Source organism: Trachurus trachurus, assembly GCF_905171665.1.
Source record: "Trachurus trachurus genome assembly, chromosome: 21".
Classification (NCBI taxonomy): domain Eukaryota; kingdom Metazoa; phylum Chordata; class Actinopteri; order Carangiformes; family Carangidae; genus Trachurus; species Trachurus trachurus.
In genome coordinates, this window is record NC_139899.1 from 16,713,962 (window position 1) to 16,734,342 (window position 20,381).

The 20,381-nt window shown below is 38.5% G+C and overlaps 1 protein-coding gene across 1 annotated transcript; it reads right to left on the bottom strand.

Moving 5' to 3' along the window:
* Positions 1-11,340: 11,340 nt before the first annotated feature.
* On the bottom strand, positions 11,341-19,956 carry lnpa (limb and neural patterns a). Its single transcript, XM_083996258.1, has 13 exons — positions 19,859-19,956; positions 18,829-18,931; positions 18,392-18,433; positions 16,769-16,956; positions 16,624-16,682; positions 16,491-16,531; positions 15,074-15,157; positions 14,906-14,957; positions 14,600-14,812; positions 13,374-13,479; positions 12,983-13,053; positions 12,520-12,669; positions 11,341-12,323 (listed from the first exon to the last, which is right to left on the bottom strand). Exons 2-13 carry the CDS (start codon positions 18,853-18,855, stop codon positions 12,154-12,156), a joined length of 1,203 nt encoding a protein of 400 aa, XP_083852384.1. The 5' UTR covers positions 18,856-18,931; positions 19,859-19,956; the 3' UTR covers positions 11,341-12,153.
* Between the last annotated feature and the right edge of the window lie 425 nt (positions 19,957-20,381).

A 20,381-nucleotide genomic window follows, 5' to 3' on the forward strand; every position in this document is an offset into this window, starting at 1 on the left:
CACTGAAATTCCTGGAAGATATTAAAAATATATTGTTGTATATGCATTAATATTATTCATTTATTGCACTGCTAGGGTAACAAACAAAAAAACCAAGGCCAATGAAAAAATATTTTTTTCTGCATCAGTACTGAGGGCTAGGCCAAACCCAGTAATGTCCATAAGATGACTGTATTTCATTTTCATTTTATGGCAATGTATGCAAACATTAAAGACAGATCTTGGTTATGGATGATTCTTGTCTTTGGGTGCATTTATTCTGTATAACAACAGCCATTGATTACAAAGCAAGAGCTCCTTCAACAACAGATGCAAGATGCCCGCTAGCATCTATACAGTAGCAGTAGTAGAAGCAGTACGTAATTCCCATATGGTTGCGAGAACTAGCATTATTTGCTCCAAATAGAAAATCAATTCCCTAGCAGAATATTTTCTGTTTTCAATATCCTAAAGAACCTGCTGCCTTCAGATGACCTCAGTATGAAGTAATAAATCCCTGTTTACCACCCTCTCTCATACTATGTATTTATTCAGTATTGAAGTAAAATTAATGGTATAAACGCAACTTGCAAACAGCTCAATGCCTCCAAATACACTGGGTAAAAAAAACACAAAAGGCGCAGCAAGATAAGTAGCTTTATCCCTGCAGGTCAGAAAGCTACTTTTTAACATTAAATTACTTAACTTGTATCTGCTGTATTCAAATTAAAAAAAACTGTTTTTGTTTCTTCAGTCATGTGTCATGGGTGGGTAGATTGAGCTCCTGTCAGAGCACAAAGCTCCCCTCTGAAGTCCACATTGCCGCGTCTGTTGTTAGGACCTGGTCCACATGGGGCCAAATTTGATTGGAAAGCCCAAAGGGAGGAGTTCCACCAGTCACTGGGGCATTGTTAGTGCCTCCAAACTGGCCAGAGAAGAATGACTGATTATGCAACCACAGCCAGGGTTACTAATAGGAATTCTATTTGAATTTCTAACATAACAGATGTTTGCTGGGCACCTCCATGGAGTGCGCATACACAGTTATGCTAATTTGCCAGTGTTTCCCTTCAAGTTAGCTCAGAGTCATTAGAGCACACAGCTAGCTTAGATCCCTCTGTCAAACTAATAATTGGCCATTATTGATATTAATTAACATTTTTGCTCTCTATGTCCTTTTTGACCCACTATCTGTTAGTAAATCCAGTTAGTGAGTCCTATTAGGGCAATAAAATCCACAGGACTCTATAGTAGTTGCGAGCCATTTATCAGAAAAAGAACATAAAGCCAATTAGGAATGGGTGCCGACAGTTGTCTTCATTCTCCACTGACTATTTCTTGATCTCCATTATAAATTGCTAATAGGGCAGATACTGGTTAGCAAAAGGGGGAAGGAGTGGAGGGTTACCATTGCTCACTCCCACCCGTGATGACAGGTGAAAAGAACCAGTAACAATATTCCTGCTTGATGAGGCTACACCATCATCAGCTGCTGTTTTTTTTTCTTCAGTCTTTTTGTTGAAGGGGCATCAAGGAGCACCTTCCTCTCTGCTGCTGGTCAATCATGTTAATTGGCCTAAAACTAGACCGTTACAGAAAACCATTAAATTGTTGATGGTTCATCCTCCAAAAGTAATAGCTTTTGGTCTCCTTGCTATTATGATGCAATAAGCATCGGAAACACTGTACACCATAGGTTTATGGGCTCAGATCAAGAAATCCTAATAGGTGTATATTGACTGGTTTATTTTCCACGAAACTCCAAGGGGACCAGTGGTTGCAAGAAAATATATCAAAAAGGCTATCAACAATGGTTGGGTCTTCTGTGTAAAATCAATAGTGAGCCATAGATGGCTTGAGTTTTCACAGTTCTCTCTCGTCATTTAAAAAGACTGTAGGGTACGTGATGCCTGGAAGGACCCATGAGATCTTTATAGCACAGCACCCTAATCTGTTTTAATTTTGGTGAAAACACTGTAGGCTGTTGTTTTGAACCTGATAACAGGTTATTGCTGCTCTAGTCTGACACTCTGGGAATGAATGGTTTAGTTTTCTAGAGCAAAATGGTTCAGGAGCGTGAAGGATCACGAGTTGTTGTTGAAGCAGGTAGCCTAACATGACCTATATGAATTACAACTTATGCTCGTGCTCCCTGAATCCAGATGCTACTGTGGCAGCCCAGCTTTATGACAAGAGGTATAGCACTTCCTTAAATGAGCTGTATTTAATAGCCTGGATTCAAGTGTAAAGGCTTTCTCCCCTGTGCATTACTCCAAGAACCTAATTACAAGTTTCATCATCAATCATCAGCATTATTTATTCAGTGAAATGAATTTCTAATTAATAACTGATGAGCATTATGGCCTCGAAGACTGTAAAGCAATTAATTATGGTTGGCAACAGGGAATATCCCTGTAAAGGACTATCTGGTGCACAGTCACAGCACAGCGGTGCCAACAGGCTAATGTCCACAAAGAAGAGGCACTGGATTGTTTTTGTACCTCGGCTTTATTGAGATAATTACTTTCATGACTGTTGTCTGGGGGCTGTCATATCGTTGGTGGTGTAATCAACACTGAAAAACTGTGTTCAAATTTTGTTAAATGCTGCTTTGATCTGTCATTTTCTACGTTCTCTGCTGCCACCCTCTATCCTCACAGATGTTTTGCGTTTTTGATTTCTTTCAGACTGCACGTCGGCAAAGTATGTATTTTAAGACTTGATCCACTAATTTATTTATGCCAACAATACCACTTTTATGTTGTGGAATGTGGACAATATATTTAAAAGCATTAAGGGCACAATCAATATTTCCATTGGGGGGGGGCAGGTTCCAGGGTTGCAATCCTATCATCAAGCTTTAATCCCAGTTTAATGAGGAATTTAATGCCAATTAGCTACTTGCATCCAAGTAGAAATTACATTGATTCTTATATTAACAGAAAAGTACAGCCACACAGTATGGACATGTACTGTACATGAATACCTACATTATATATTATGATGATTTACTTGTTGATCATTTCCAGAAGTTGTACAAATGTTTACATAATAAAAACTAATATTGACACATTTGCTGTGCAGTAATGTAACTTGACCTTTTATCTTTTGATGTCTTTTTTTTCCCTCTTTTGAACAACTGTTAACCAGACAAATGTGAATCATAAGCCCACCGCCGCCACCAGCATGAGGATATAATACTTTTATATTTATGACTATATATTACTGTAGGTGGTTCATTCATACCCACAATAGATTAAGTGTGTTTTTTTTCTCTTTATCTCTGGTTGTGCTTTCTGTTTTATCAATCGGCACTGATTTTTCTAAACTGACACAAACACACACTTGACAGCTGCTTACTGTCCAACTATGTAAGTCCATGTGCACAAAACGTGATAACTTTTTTTATTTATAACAGTGTTTCGGGGCGGTGCGAGGAGCAGTGGTTAAAGCGGCTGCCCCATGTAGAGGCTACAGTCCTCAACGCAGGCGTCCCCGGTTCGAATCCCGCGTCGGGCAGACCTTTCCTGCATGTCATTCCCCCTCTCTCTGCCTCCCCCTTTCCTGTCTATCTCACTATGTACTATCAAATAAAGGCAAAAAAAGAGCCAAAAAATATACTTAAAAAAAAAAAAAAACAGTGTTTCACAGCAAGTTTGTGAAACAAGTAGATAGTACCCAGATATGCAAGCAGTAATTCAAAGAGAGGCATGCAGTAATTACACAAAAAGAAATACTTACGTGACAAGAGATTAAAAAGTCAGCGCTGATTCTCGTGGCCTGACCTCCCTCTAGCAGGTAAGATTTACCTGTATAAACAGTACAGTATAAACAGAAAGCAATCCCTGTGCAGTGTCATTTGAAAGTTATTTATGACATTTTCAGTGACACTTTCATCGGCTATCATATTTCTCATTGCTGTAAACAAAACATTTGTTGCTTTGTTCATCACTGCAATTTTGCCTAATTCCTACATATTGTTTCATCTGCACATCATTATAGTGACACGGAGATTTACTAATGATTTTCCAGGCTCATCTCAGGTACAGTATCTTTGTAGTAACCATGGGTCACACACAGACCGGGTAAAATAAAGTAGATTATTGTACATCTTTGTTCAGACATTACAATATAATTGACACATTATGGAAGAAACACAAAGAAAATAAAAATGATGATAAAGAGCCCTGAGAGGCTATAATTCTTTCATTTAGAAAATGGAAATCAGCGAAGCAGCTCCTTAATTTATCTGTTGTTTCAATTCAGCACAAATTTTTGCACATTTGTGGCAGTTTTTGTGCATGTATTTATCTCACACACATCTCTATCTGCACAAAACTGAGATGGATTGAGTCATGCATGGTTGTTTGAGCCATCCAGAGTAAACATAATAAATGTGCATGACTATAATGCTGAATTGCAGCAGTGTCGTAATGTGTACGACTGTTTCCTAAAACACACAACAGGATTTACGCAGGTCTTTTAATTGAGTATAGTGTTGCTTGCTCTAAGTACACGGTGCATGCCCATGTGTTGTCTGGCTTGTGTCACAATACATGTCTTCAATATTTAGATATATATGCCCATTTGGTTGGTTTTTATTCACTCACAATACAATTGATTGTATGCAATTAGGATTTGGGGCATGTCTCCACGTGCACATTGGTTTAATCAAACCTGTAATTTCTTTTCTCTGCTGTGTTGAATAGAAGAGCAGCAAACTAGAACTGAATAAGCGACACGCCCTCTGGGAATTCTTTCATTGTATCATTCATTTTTTTCACAGTCACAGGGGGCAGAGGTGCATGTCAGAACGTCCTGGTCAGTCCAACCAACTAAAAACCATGCGGTACAACAACACATGAATCCAGTAAAAAAAAATAAAAAATAAAAAAAGTTGATTTATTTTCTTTCTAGGAATAAAAATGACAGTATAGGAAAAATACATACCCACATCCAGATCATCCAGATCGCCGCGCCCACATTAGATGTGAACCTGACAGGAGATTCTGGTGAGACCAGAGTAAACATGAGTCACCACTAGTTCAAACTAAGCTATCAAACTACAGGCCTAAATCTTCCTACCCCTGTGCTTCTCATGTGCTCACTGTGTACAAACTTACAAATGTATAATATTTACTCAATACACAATCAATTAAATCCCATTTAACAATTATTTGTCAATTGCATTTCCAGTGAGCCAGTAGTTTTCTTTACAGCACAACAGAACAAACTGCAGGTTAAGGCAAAAAGATGTTACAAGTCATTACAATTTGCAAGTGTGTTTGCACAATACTGTTCATGTTGGAAAATCTCGCACTGCATAGAGCTGTGTCTTTGTATTGTTGGACACTGTTCTTCATCTATCAATTGGCAGTTTGATCCTATCTTTTAGCTTTGCTGTTATTATACTTTTATGATTGCATGAATAAATGTTGCATTTTTACTTACGTTTGTATGTGTGTGAATGAATTGTTTGGTCTTGTTTTTATGTTTGGAAACCCAGCTTGCCTCAAATTGCCACTCTAGGGAGGGATAAAGTATTTGAACTGAACTGGGTGCACAAGCAAAACGGCGGAAATAAACAAACCACAATTTACTTTATTTGGTCCTCATTTCATATTTGCTAAATTAAAAAAAAAAACACAGATAAAACTAGCAGCAGCACGTAGTTAGCAGGCACAATTAGATTTCATCTTCTGTATACTGCTAAAATGGTGTTGCAGCTGCACTTGGGTTGCTGCTACTGTTTACTTTCATTTAACTTAATCCATCAAACACCTCCTCTTCACAGTCTGACTCACCAGCTCTGCATCTACACTTTTAACAACACACAGGCTGGGCACGTTACTTTAAAAAAAAAAGTAATTAGTTATAGTTACTAGTTACTTTCTCCAAAGAGTAACTGAGTTAGTAACAGAATTACAATATTTTAAAAGTAACTAATTACCAGGGAAAGTAACGATTGCGTTACGTTTTTATAAAAATGCTTAAATATGTCAAATTACCTGGAAAATGTCCAAGTACTTTGGACCCCCAAACCTCCCCCCGTTTACTGGAACTAACCAACTCACGCACAGGCTTCCCCCCCACTTGGACTGACAAAGAAAATGTGTATCATAAGGTCCACTTTAATGGGTGTATTATTTTGTGATGGGACTCCTTGAGTCAAGTAACGCCGCATTTTATTGTCAGTAACGGTAGCGGCGTTATAACAGGGGAAACAGGGGGAAATCAGTGCTTACCTGCGCTGTACCTGTCACAGTCAGGCCCAAGTCTTCTAGCTTTACTGTAGCTCAGTGGTTGTGGCTGTCGGCTACTAGTAGATACTCCTACAGTGATTTAAAAAGGTCAATGTAATGGACGTATTCAACCACAATGAGAACAGCGTGGTTATTTATTATTCACTCACCATTCAAGTTGTTTCCAGGTACAAAGCGCTGCAGTTTGTCTGTTTATTTAGCGTTAGCAATTTATCGCTAGCTAGCTAACTCATTTAAAACCATTGTTCTCCACCTGCACGACTGACGTTACGTAACTGCCTTTTTTTAAAGACAGTTGCCACCAGAGCCAGTCTACGACAATATTAGAAATTCTCTGTTACCACCCAAAAACTAATGTAGGAATTTACTAACTTTTCCTCACACAACGTACAGTAGCTGACAGGTCGTTAGTAGCTGGCGTTTCCCCCTTTAGCTTGATTGTTTGTTTTTTGTCCTTCTCTGATTGGATGTTGACCTGGAAATCCTGAGTTCCTATTGGCTGATCACAAGTTTGGCATCGATGTCTCTATGCAGGTGCTTAGGAAGAGACAGAAACGACATTTAGGTGGAGAAGGTATCCAGAGCTTGAGTAAAAATAACAATAGCCTTCCAAACTGTAAAAAAGTGCATTTCCTGAAAACACTGAGACATTCTGACACAATTACACCTCTAAAGCATTTGATTTTTTTCTGAACAACAATCAAAACATCAAAAATATCAGAAAATTATTCAAATTATTAACCTAAAAGAAAACTGAAAAATTACAAACAATTATGAATATTTCAGATTTTCTGTCAATTCAATTTACTACTTAAACAACCAAGTAATAGTTTGGCTGTGTATCACAGAAAAAAATCTAAGTAGGCCTAGTAGTAGGCTACCTATCATTTATCAATCATATAGTCTACCTTTTATCAAAACATTATCAGTATGTAACATGTTTTACTCCCCTCTTAATGGATTATGCATGATTGGTTAAATGAACTAGTTGTTGAACTAGTCAGAAGTTGGCGGGTCAGTTCATTATACATTATTCCGCTCTTACAGCCCTGCTAGGTCACCACACAAAGTAGATACTCTAAGTCATCTTCAGGATGAGTGAGACACATAGCAGAGACAGGACCGTGCACATCTTATAACTGTCTCTCTCTGCAGGTCTTCAACACGCGCACGCACGCACACACACACACACACACACACACTGAAAGCTCTCGTCTTTCCATCTGGTAAAGTGGGCTGTTGTGATTGATTTGTGGATTTGCTCCCTCTTTTTTTCTCTCCATTTAAGTGAAATAATGTATGGAAGCAATCTGGCGACAGACATTTTGGAAAATCTATTTGAAATCATTTCAGCTGAAGCCATGGCAGTTTGTCTTCTTAGGGGAGAGGAGCAAAGTATAATTGTCTGCAGTCTAGTAAAACACAGTATAACTGCCATCACACTTGACTGAGCTTATAGCCAGCTAGTCCCATGGCCTCTAGAAGATAGAGCAGTTAATGTTCCCTTTTATTTTAGCGGATATGTCACTTGTATCGCAGATTTATACCATGATACAGCAATTTTGTCCAAACAGATGGATAATGGTGTCACCAGCAAAAAGCCCTGTTTTTTATTGAGTTTAGAGCATATTGTTTAGATAGCGGACTGTGTTGAACAGCTCTGCCAGCGCTTTCTCTCTTTATCTCTCTAATCTTGCCAGTATTAGATTTGATCATTTTTGTTTGAAGGAGGAAAATGTGGCTGTAATGGCTTCCTAATAGCAAACACAGGGGATACAAATCCAGGGACCCTGTTCTGTAGTGCTTCCATAAGCACCACTGATTTATAGAGGTCTTTATGACAGAGAGGAAAATGATCTGCTTCAGGTATAAATCAGGTGAGGGGTAGGAAATTGAACTTAGATATCATCTTGTCAGATGCTTAATGCTCTTCCTCCTGTCACATTCGATAGGACCAATTTGGAGAATCCTGCAGAGGTAAAAAGAAGACAATTAACAATGACAGTGTGGTAATAGATGAAGCTATAAAATGAACCTGCTGCCTGCAGGATGCTTTGTATGATTTCCACATGAGGTAGAGGCACGGGTGTGTTGTTTTGGCCTTTCATTCCCTCTCGTCGCTTTTCTGATTTTGGCGGTTTCTTGAGCATCTTCCTCAGAAACATGTGATACTTAAGTAAAACAGCAAAAAAAACAAAAAAACAAACAGAGAAAGTGTCATCTCTTGTGCTTTGAGTCTGCTCTGTAATTGAATTATTATGCTGCGTATGACAGGACTTGTAAATTTAGGTTAACCTTGTTTTTATGTTATTGATTCCCAGGGCATGTTCCACCATAGCACTATATAAAATTAATCAATATATCAATTGTCAAGCCCAGAAATTATGCATGAGCAGGAACATTAAAAGCACAAACAGCCAAAATAAATTCTGGTACAGTGTTGGAATCTAATTCAGGATATGCAAGTAACTCAATTTTAAGCGAGACAGTTTTTTAATACTGTGATGAAATAGACATTTCCATACGTATGTTGTCTCTCTAAAAGCTCTTGTTTAGTTTAATATATAATGAAGGTGCAACAGTGGATTGTTTGCAGTAATAATTGTCAAACCGTATTGTGCTCAAGCAAATGTCATCGCTCAATGGTGTAATGAGTTCAGGAGGGATCAGAGAATGACAATGCTCTCTGATCCCTGAATGTCACTCTGGTATAAACTACAGCGCAGTGGTTTATTGCCGGCATCATGCATTCAGCAGCATTCATTTGTGATTTGACAGATAGAACATGGGGGTGAAGAAAAAAAAGGAAACCCATCCGTCTGGGCCTGTAGGCTTCAAATGACTTGAATTTTAAAAACTAATTTCTCGGAAGCTGATGACCTTTTGTGCGAAGCCACTCAACTTTGTCAAGTGGCAATTCCAAGTCCAAGCAGCTGAAGAGTTTCACAGTAATAGCCTGGAGATCCACTGCTCGAGAACCATCACCCCTCGAATGCTCATCAAGCCAAGCTCTTGTATAATCTAATTTGATTTTAATGCTTCTCTGAAGGAGATTGTGCTCTTATTACTGTGTAATGATGCTGTTGTCAAGAGCCAATGGTGATGTCTAATATCACAACCATGTTAACTGTTTCTGTGACACTCATCTCAGCATTTTCCACATCGTCTCCACTGCAGAATGGCTTATGCTGCATGCTTTATGACTTTGTTGTTCTTCCTGTTGCATTGTACTTCATGATTGACAGAAACATGGTAAATCTTTAAAACCCCCTTCTTTATTACCTATGTCTGATATGGTGCTTTTTTCGTATTCAGTACAGTAGATAGAGCATAACGATGAAGGCCTTCGCTGAGATGAGGAGAATTTTGAAGTGCTCACACTCGGGGGCAGCAAATGGAAAAGTGACAAGCCTGGTGCACTTGTCTATTTTACTTATTCTGTGCCTCTGTTTCATATTCTGCTTCGCACCGCGGGGTTATTTTCCTCCAGGGTTCAGGAGGGCACGCTCTTTCATTTCTTCAGAAAATTGTTTCGCAGGATTTCAATCTTTGGCTGCTAGATATGACAAAACACAATATCAAGAACACTTATGTTTCTTATCTGCCATTTTTTCTGGGTATAAATAAAAGATCAGTATAAATTTAAGTCAAGTGGCCTCCAATGCACATGTGAGAGATGAGTATGAAAAGAACTATGAACCTTGGGACAGCCCCACTGTACATTTTCATCGCTTGCTCAAAATTACCTTGGCACTGGGGCTTTGTATGTCATTTGTCATCCTTGAAAATCAATTAGTGTTTCCATGATAGCAATCCAGACGTAATCCTGTGAGTGTTTGGACAATGGGACACAAAAAGCCAGCGGGTGCATCCTTTGTTTTCACATTATATGGCGAGTATTTCTTTGTATTGTTCACGTAATAGGTTGAGATGATAGCCAATTAGGTGCAGACTATGACAACAGTGTAAACATCCCGATAAGAGAGTTGAAGGGCCATCCTATATATTGACTGTCCCAATAACAGTCTTCTGTTTCTGACTGGATAAAATCATGTCACTATACAAACGCTAGTAGCAGAGTAAATGTAATACCTTCAAAGGCAAAGCGGTTTAACTATAGCCAAGAATACATTTTACTTTTGTTCCTGAGTAACCTCCAAATCTCTGTGATTTTTCTATGTGTCTGAAATTCTTCAAGCATTGTACAGAGGGGGAGAAAAAAGCCAAACAAAAAACAAAATGTTGTTATAGAGCTGAAAACCTCCCACACATATAATAATTCCTCTGACTATAAACTACAAACTGTCAAGAAATGATTCAGTGCTGAAGGATCAAAAAATATTACTCAAACATACAGCACAGAGATCTTTTGTGATATATTACTTATGATGATGCACATGTGCAGCCTATGTATACTCAACAACCTCCCAATGGTGTGAAAACATCCAAACATTGTCCTATTGATGTCCCATTTTTTTTCCCTGTTTGGCTCTAGTCAGAGGTCAACCTCAAACAGCATGCGGTGGAATCAGGCGTTACTGTCGGTGTCACATTGATGCATTACAAGGCCCAGGAGGTCATGTCTCTGTAAACATACATTATCAAGACCCATGGAAGATGTGAGGTGTTGACCTCACCTCACCAATAGTTTATGGTGTATCTTCAGGGGAGAAGGGTTATGTGATGGCAGGGAACAGATCTGTAGCCACAATGACTTTTCTTGTTGCAAATGAAGAGGGTCAAGCAATCAAGACCGGCCGGGCTCTGCGTCAGCACCATTATCTTACGCTGTCTGAAATGATCAATGAGCTAAAATAAAATGATCACAAGCTAAAATTGGCCTGCTAATGAAAATGGACTGTTTAAACATGCTCCGTGGTGAGACACTGGACAAAGGAAAGGGGCACCAATTTAAAACACACAACACCAGTAACAGGAATAAAGGCGGGCTGCTGTCAGCATGGCTATTTACAGGTTAGTCTATTCATATTTTAATGTTAATGCAGAATTACTTTTGAAAATCTTGCAGTGATCAATTGTGTTTTCATGCATCATATAAAATGACTGTGATCCTGAGCACGTGTACGCAGATGTTGTCAAATTTTTATTTAATATTATTTATACAGAATAGAATTCAGACATTCAGCAGATACTGTCACATAAGACTGAAAACAGTTAAATGACTTTATTGTCTATATGTAAATATGATGTATCGACAATACTATGAGGCAGAGGCTTAAAATATAAAAAGGCACTTAAAGCAGGTGCACAGTACCGACATAAATCTTCTCCCTTTCAATAATAAATACATACTGTAAGTGCATTCCTATTATGGTACCATGGGTGTGTAAACAGTTTATTAGCACCACTGTGCTAGAGAGAACCCCAGTCAACATGGTAATGAAAGGCACTGCAATGTAGAAAAATATTTATAAATAATTCCCCATAAATAAAAATTTATTTTCCCACAAAATATTTCATGTTTTGTTTCTGCAGTTTCCTGTTAACCCACATAGATGTAAGAATTCAGTCCAAAACCAATAAAATATGGAAAAGAAACATGGAAAAAGACTTTCCCTATACTACATCAAAAACAACCCAATTTAGTATCATCCTCATTGCTATCAATAAGATGTTATCAAAATGGGCAGGACATGTAATCTTTACTAGAAAGACATGTTTGGCAATTGCTACTAAATACTAGTGCTCTGTGGCTCAATTCATTACTATTGCTAGGACTATAAAAACAATTCTGAAAAGAAAGGGCATTGTGTACTGTAAGTTGAAAATCAGCTGCTGGTTCATCAACCGTGTTATTCAAACTTACGGCAGCTACTTAAAGTTATCGTGTTTGTTCAAAGACAAAATAAAGTTCCAGCCTGCCTTGTGTTGAAGTCACTACGCCAGCATTTCATTCCACTTCCATTGCAGACAAATCTTGCTCTCCGTCAGATTTCTCAGCGGGCAGGTCTTGCGACTCGGGGGTGCTTTGGCCGTCTGACACAGAATTGGACTCGGGCGTTGTTGTGCCTGGTTCCTGGGTGTCTGTTTCAGCAGATGCATCAGAGAGCTTGGATTTCCCTGATAATTAAACAAAAAATATTTCTGTTTAGATTTGCATGCATTTCAAATGAGTCAAAAAATAAATAAGGAAGAAGAAATTGTTGTATTAATTCCTTAAATTAACTCTAACCCTACGCATTAACATCTGATTACATGCATGGCCATTACAATTTAGAGGTATATTCCTTGTGTGGTACTCGAGTATCATTATTACCTAAAGCAGACTGGCCATCATCTACTTCAGACGATGGTAGGGGTGTCTCAGGTGACATCTTCATTTCACCAGTAACCTCGGGGAGCCTGGGTGCCTGAGGTCTGGTCTTTCTCGCGGGGTTCAAGAAATAACAATACGCACAACGGAAGGCTGAAACAACACAAATAAAACACCATACGTATAGTTTATGTCACCTCACTAATACATTCTCAAACAGACATGGATTAATATACATGAATATGAACCAATGACAAAAAACGCCTGAGATGCATAAACACTTCAGATTGATGTGTAGCACTGGTTTGCATATTCAATCTTCAGCTGTTTTTGCTTACAGGGGTCGGTGGTGGCAGAGGCATTTAAGAGCCATATGATATACTACACTGCCAAATGCTAGAGGGCAAATGAAGGCACAGTGTTTGATGGAGACTGACAAAGAGTGTTGTGTTTTTCAAAGTCTTACCGATGTATTCAAATTCCTCTTTTAATGCCATGCCGTTATGGGACAGACACTGCTGACATATGAGAGCGTATCTGTGAGGGAGGAAAGACGATCCAGTGAGGACAGCATAGAGTACAGTGGCATCATATTACATAAACAATCTTTTTTTATTGATAAATACAATAATGCAACCCACAGCTCTAACTGAACAGAAGTGGAATTAAGTTACTTTTAAGATATCAAATGCATTATCACAGTTCGAGAAATTGTCATTTATAAAGTCATATTAGGTATTCCACAATTATAGCATTTTATGTATGATGCATAAGAAACTAGTGAATGCGAATGGACTCTGCATGTAAATATATTCCTGACAAGAGATTGTCTTTGTATAAGAACAGGGGTCGTGTACCTGTTCTGAGGCCCATCTCCAACAAGATACTCAATGACTCTGTCCATGGCGCCTCTTTCCCTTGGGAAAACGGGTCTGGCCAGGGGTGGACCTGGTGGATGCATCCCTGTAATAGCACAACATCAATGCCTGTTAGACACAGTCGGCAGTCTTGAATAAAAAAAATGCAATAAACAGTCCTGCTTACAGTAAAAGGCTCTGTGAAGCAGTGCGCCCCAGATTCACAGTTTACTGCACAAACCGTGATGAATTTTTACAAAAACCTGCTCCTTTCTCTTAATGACTTTACACTGGATCTCACTTGCAAAGCACGTCCAGAATCCCTGCTGTGTCGGTGCGTGGTAATTAATATAATCTAACATCAAGAGCAATCATAGGAAGATGACTGGTCATTTCTGTGAGACTTGGCAGAGTCTCAGTATCCTGCTGGTTATTAATTTACCAACATATGGAAACTCTGTGGTGACTCTTTGTATCAAATTGCTTTTCACTTTCAATTTTCAACAGAAGCAGGTGATAACATCAAGTCATGTAAACCATTTGTGAGGTGCTCCCAATGCCAAAGGCAATTTCACCAAGCATTAAAAGACATTTAGTGAGATTCCAACACCATTGCCCAGAGAACAAACGCAGGTCTGGCTAATTAATCACAGTTAATGTAATCCTGCTTCGTGCATACCTCACAGTTGGCATTCCACATGGCAATTACAGCATGCAGCTTCCTCTAGGAGCACATTTCCTTTACTGTTTGTACTTATTTGCATCTTCTATTGAGTGTTCATAGTCCAGAAATAATTTGTATTGAATATTCAATACCTCTACACTCCACAGATGTCTTCCATATACAACAACTGTTCTATGGAAAGTTTTGCATCCTGTTTGCCGGCTGGCTTTGAAATCTTTAAAATCATTCACAGATGTAGTAATGCATGAGAATCATATTCTCCAGGTAAATACTGTAAAAGACTGTGTCAAAAGCTGCTACCTTTTTTTTTTTATTTGTTCACAATTATACCCGCATTTGAGAAAGGTTGAACCATTTAGTAAGATTTTCGAAAAAAGCATTAATACAATTAACCGTTACAACTACTGTATAACATATAGCACCCCTGCTGACAACACACACCGCTGAGTCTAGAGCAACTGGGACACAGAGCCAGGGAAGAGTAAATCACACCTTAATCGACCACATTATGATGTGGTCCCCCTGTGTGCAGGTAACTCACCAACTCCTGGAACAGGTGTTCCAGGGGTCACGGGCCTCCTCATCAAGCTCTGCTGAGCGGCTATAGCCGACAGGCCCCTCTCTGGGGGTCCACCTGGAGCAGAGTGGGCAGATCGTCCAGGATAGGTGGGCCCAGAGGCAAGAGGAGGGCGGGCAGCAGCGGCAGGATTCACCATCACTGGGGTCTTTGGGATGACATTGCGCTGGCGGAGCTCTGACACAGAAAACAGAGCAGGTTGCTTCACAGTGGTACATATGAAATGGCAGAGGAGAAATTAATGCTGTCTTCTTCAAGATGCAGCGTTACCTTGTCCTGGTTTTGGAGTCATCTGAGGTCCAACCGGAGTGGATTCCATCTCCTTCACAAAGACAACAAAAGAGGGCATGAGCAAGTATAAATACAGTTACAGACATGAATACAACACATATAGACAAGTACATATTGATATTACAAAGAACAAACTAAATAACTCACAATATTTTTCTTGGAATCAGGATCGAATCTCTCCAGAATCATCTTGGCGTTTTTGTATGTCTCAGTTTCCATAACTTCTTCAAGCTGGAGAACAGACAGGCATGAAAAGGCATTACATCATAGTAGATCAATTTTATTTTCCAATACATGTTACAGAGAGATTATTCCTAAGTAACAGCAACTCTATTGCCATGTAATTAGCTGATCACCTAATGTAATTAATATGCCTCTCATAAAACACACATGAATATTCCACAATCATCTACCATAACGTTACAAATAAACATGATTGAGAAAAAGGCAACAGGAACTTCTGTACATCTTCATTTAACGTAAGTACCAAACATTTCTAAATGTTTACATATAATATGAAGAATAATTACATTCACTACTTCGATAATGGAGAGTGTGAAAATCCATCAGCCCTAATTATTGAAAGTTATTAGACTTGACAGAGGATGACAAGCAATTTCTCAGATTTATTTCTTTCCTGCACTAAATGCTATTAATTAAAGTGACATTAGCAGAGTGGTTTACTGGGTTAAGTCACTGTACCAATCAAATTCTGTCTGGATTAGTAAGATTAGATCAGCAAGTATCTTCTAGCAAAATGCCACAAATGGATGACAATTTCTTTTTGAAATGTTACTTTGCAGTTCTCTCAAGCTTAAAAGTGATTTCAAGGACATCTGAGAGTTTAAGATCTGTGATGTGCAGGAAGAGCTAAAAGTGACAAGTCAAAAGATACAATGCAATTTTTCCAGTTTATGGCTACTAGTGCTGCTCTGAGTGACACCGTGCATCTTAATAATATAAAACAGAAAGAAATTAATATGACGTGCTTATTTCTAACTTTGATAGGACCCTATTGTCTTTAACTGTTTTGATGAGACATTATCACCTGACTAACTGTTTCATATTTGCTACATGAGGCGTATCTTCATACCAGAGAGAAACTTGTTTAAGAAAATACTTTGTTTTTCATTCAATGATTACATTTGAATTATACATGTATTAATTGATCTACCCATGGGTTCCATAACACGTTAATGAGAATACAAAAACATTTAATATAGTAGTGAAATTCAAATGAGCTATTTCCTCCTCTAATGTGTCCCCTGACATGTGAAAAGAATCATGGTGCTCTTGAAGCATTGCATTTTCGTAGCATGAAAATTATTTTTTTAGACTGCTAAAATGGTGTATGCCTGAGCCTTTAAACCACAATACACAAACATCATCATAATAATGTTGATGCTAAAACTCAACATTATGTTTTGTTTTGAACAATACAGGGGGCTATTTCAAAGTCGACACTCACATTTGGGTCAAGTCTTTCAACTAGAAAGCAAAGAAAATCTATAGATCAAACTTGAGGGTAAACCAACAACTAGAAAAATATGAAAATGTCACTTACTATTTTCCTTTTTTGTGCTTTAAGATCCTGTAATTTGTCATCTGAAAAAAAGAAAAGAAAAAAGTTTGTTAAGATTCAACATGTGCAAAAGTTTTAGTTTTGTATGTATCAATAGCAAAAAAAAGGCCCTTACTATTTCTTTCAGTTCTTCGTGAGAAAAAAACTATGAGCACTTTACGCAGTAACCACACTCTAGAGGGAAAAGAAAATTATGGTTATTTGGTTATTTTTTTAGGCATATTTGGCAAATTAAGTGCTTGATTAACTTGTATACTTACAATAGGGGAAATATTAAGAAGGGAAGAGACAATATAAGCCGTTCCATTAACTTTGCAGGCAGGTACCAGAAATACACAACTACACATGTCATCAAGTAGAGCAGAGACGAGTAGAGAAGCAGTCGCCCAACCCATATCTTCAGCTGCCTTTGATACTTCTCACTATAGTCTTCAAAGATCTGTATATCCTGTTGAAAAGAAATGCTTGTTAAATTTGTACAAACACATTCCTAAAACGTCAAAGTAATTGCAAATACATGAAAAAGTTTCTTTCGCAGATTCCTTTTTGGATTGGGTGTTACTTCAGAAATTAATAGTCAGTTTTAGGAAAATGTATATGATGATGCTTTGATGTTTATTTATTCCAAAACAAGTATTGAACATTTTACCTTCACACATGTGAACGGTAGTCTGCAGGTTAGTCATACACAGTTTATTGCTTTTTGCTTATTAATAAGTCTGATTACTAAATATGACTTGGCGTGCATTTGTCATTTCAGGCTATGTACAGACAATTTATTTGTGCGATTCATTATCATTTCATAATTAGCAAATGACCTGCTTATCTTTAAAATGGAAATCTTACACCACCACTTTAAGTGCCGGTCACCCCATCCAAAAATAGCTTGTGCACAGAATAGGATCGACTCTTACTATGGTTCTGTAACATGTGTGTCTGTCACTCTAAGCCCTGGATAAACTGATCCCCTATATTTAGCGTTGCATTGTATAACATGGTTGTACAATTGCAGTGTAGTTGTGCACATGAAAAATCTGTACATTCAAATCATATTGTTGTGAGAAATTACTGAATTTGCCTAGAAGAAACAACTGCATCCGAGTCTCATGTATTCCCAACTTCAAAGCCACCTGACCTCTTCAGTGTATGTATAGTGTCTCTTGCACCAAGGACAGGTGCTGAAAATAGCCTTACACATGCATAACTGTAGAAGAGCACTAAGCTTCATCACTCAGCAAATGAAGAGCTGATTTAGAGATCAATGACACGTCGGTTTTATAGTCAGAAGATTCATGCTTACACAACACAACCTCAACCGCTTTGTTTCTATTTTAAAATCAGGCCTAAGTGGTCACTGAGCACCAACGATTTGACCCCCATACCTTTTCCTATATTTCGGCATGTTATAAAAATAATATGCATATATACATGTCCAGCATGTCAGATACCTCTGGCCAGTTTCTACTTATAATGCCTCATTTGACTGTACTAACTGACTGACTGCAGTCTGAGGTGATGTCAAGAGATCTGTTGTAAAGTGTAGCATATCTTTTAAAATAAACGGTATAAAATAATAAGGCAAAAATGTATTATTGAATTCCTTCCTTGAGGCATTTTCCCATCTCACGATATTATCCACACACTTCATGTGAAAATAAATAAATATAGTTTTGTCTTTGATGACAAAAGAATGAATTACTAAACAACTTACTTTTATTGTGCACAGGTGCACTACACAAGGTAAAACTACAGAGCTCAGATTTGTTATGATATTTTATAGCTTGTTACTTGGGAAAACTTAATAATGTAAAACTAATATGTGATTTAGAGACTTCAAAACAACCCTTTGTGCAATCTATGTGGAAACATTTGGGTACGCGTACCTTATCGATTCCTTCCAAAATCTCTACAGTGGATGGTTTAGCCTGCAAGACAAACATTTTGAAATCTCAGTCAGAGTGAATAAAACATTACATTTGCTACAACAACAGTCCTCTTTGTGTTTTGAAAGGATCTGGAAACTTCCTGTTTCATCTTCCCACTTTTGCATTTTGCTCACATGTCATCATGTGCGTCCTTCCGTTATTAGTTGTACAATTCATTTAGTCTGTGCTTGCTTACAGCTGTATTATCATAACATGTGAATTGTGATGTAAATCTAGTTTATGGTGAGGTAGAGTTATTTGTGTCCTGCTACATGTGAGGGCTTATTAAACATAAACATGACTATAAAGATAAACAAACTTTGTGTTTGCCAACTAATGTGCAATAATGTAATTTATGTAACAACAGCATAAAGTATAAAAGAGTAAATACAAACCCTCCACCGTGAGACAAGGGCCCCCATGTTGTTGATGAGGGAGTGTAGGATATTGTGTTACTGGGACCGTCCTCTTATTTTCTCTCACAGATTATCTCTCCACCTGTTGACAACAGTGACCATCATGAATATAGAGTCAGCATCTTATTAGGTAGCCTACATGAAGCTAAATCTGAAATACAGCAGCCTTGCAATAAATAGCCTGCTGCCTTCATTAAAGTTATGTTCATGTGAATGGTTAAGATTGTTTTTTGTTTTGTTTGTTTTTTACAAAGCTGTTTAAGAGACGTTGAGCATTTCTCTCAATATGCTCTTGAAGATTCTTCTTAAAAGCTCATCAAAAAGCCAAACCTTATAGCCGTAGGTAAGGTTTACTGCAGGACTCTTGTATAACACTGCACTATCTGGAGCTACGTGTCCTACCTGTTTTGAGTCGAGTTACACTCAGCCATCAACTTGCACTGAGGAAGTCTGCCACACACAAACTATGTTATCAACTCCAACACAACTCTTTGAACGGCTACTATTAATAATAACTCGACTTGTTCCACTGTCCTTATGCCATCTATGCAATTCATTTGGACATTTTTTTGTGTGCACAACTTTAACTAGTTACCATCATGGACACCGCTGCTAACTTAAGTTAGCAAAGTTAACAACTTCCCTCTGCCTCCGGGGGGAACATTTGACGTATCGGCAGGGGAGGCCTCTAATGTCGCTGCTAGAAACCAGCGTCTCCTGAATAAATAACTTCTTCAAACACTCAAACACTACATCCAGGCAGCCTGTTTACTGGCAGCGTTAGCACCGCCGTGATACGAGCTAACCCCGGGCAGCTAACCGCTAGCAGGTAACGTTAGCAGCACCGTAGCAGCCCACAGTTCATCACACACAGCTGCTGCTGCTGCTGCTGCTGCTGCTAACTTAGTTCCCCTCTGTCCCGACTCTGTTTCTGCAAACGAAGTCACATAACAACAGGACAGAGAAGAAGACGAATAACAGTTCAGTGTTTTGCAGTAGACGGATTTACCTCTGAAGCGGTGTTGTCCGGTTCCGACAGCCTCTGGCAGCAGGTCAGCGGTCCTCCTGTCTTTAGACGGAGGGTGTGTGAGCCAAGATGGGGGAGTGTCCCTGAACGCAGCAGCAGCAGCAGCAGCAGCAGCAGGAGGGTACAGGGAATATGAGCGGCATTAGGCCTTCACCTGAATCTGATCTGTTTGTGATGTGGCACACAAAATGACAGCGATATCATGTTTGAACTGAAGCATAAGTCTCATGTGCACATGGATAGATGTTAGTTTTATTAACCAGCCCTCATGGGTGGTGAAAACAACTTGTGAACATAGAGTTTGAGCTGGGCACTTGATTGAAGTACACTGTGTTCTTTTAATCTTAAAGTGACACTTTAAAAGAAGCCATACTGCCTATAATGATTTGTTTAACACTTGAGAGTAGTTGCTGAAAGGTACAGTCAAACATGACTTAGCCTACATAATATTTTCCTATCAGATGCACTTCGTTACATAGATGCATGCAAACATGGTAGCCTATAA

What these genes read in the sequence shown, in the direction of transcription:
- lnpa (XM_083996258.1), bottom strand. Translation starts at nt 18,855, where the DNA reads ATGGGGGCCCTTGTCTCACGGTGGAGG. An exon ending in GACTCCAAAACCAGGACAAG is followed by an intron (nt 14,813 to 14,905) that starts GTAACGCTGCAT and finishes TTTCTGTGTCAG; the next exon opens with AGCTCCGCCAGCGCAATGTC. An exon ending in AACACCTGTTCCAGGAGTTG is followed by an intron (nt 13,480 to 14,599) that starts GTGAGTTACCTG and finishes GTGCTATTACAG; the next exon opens with GGATGCATCCACCAGGTCCA.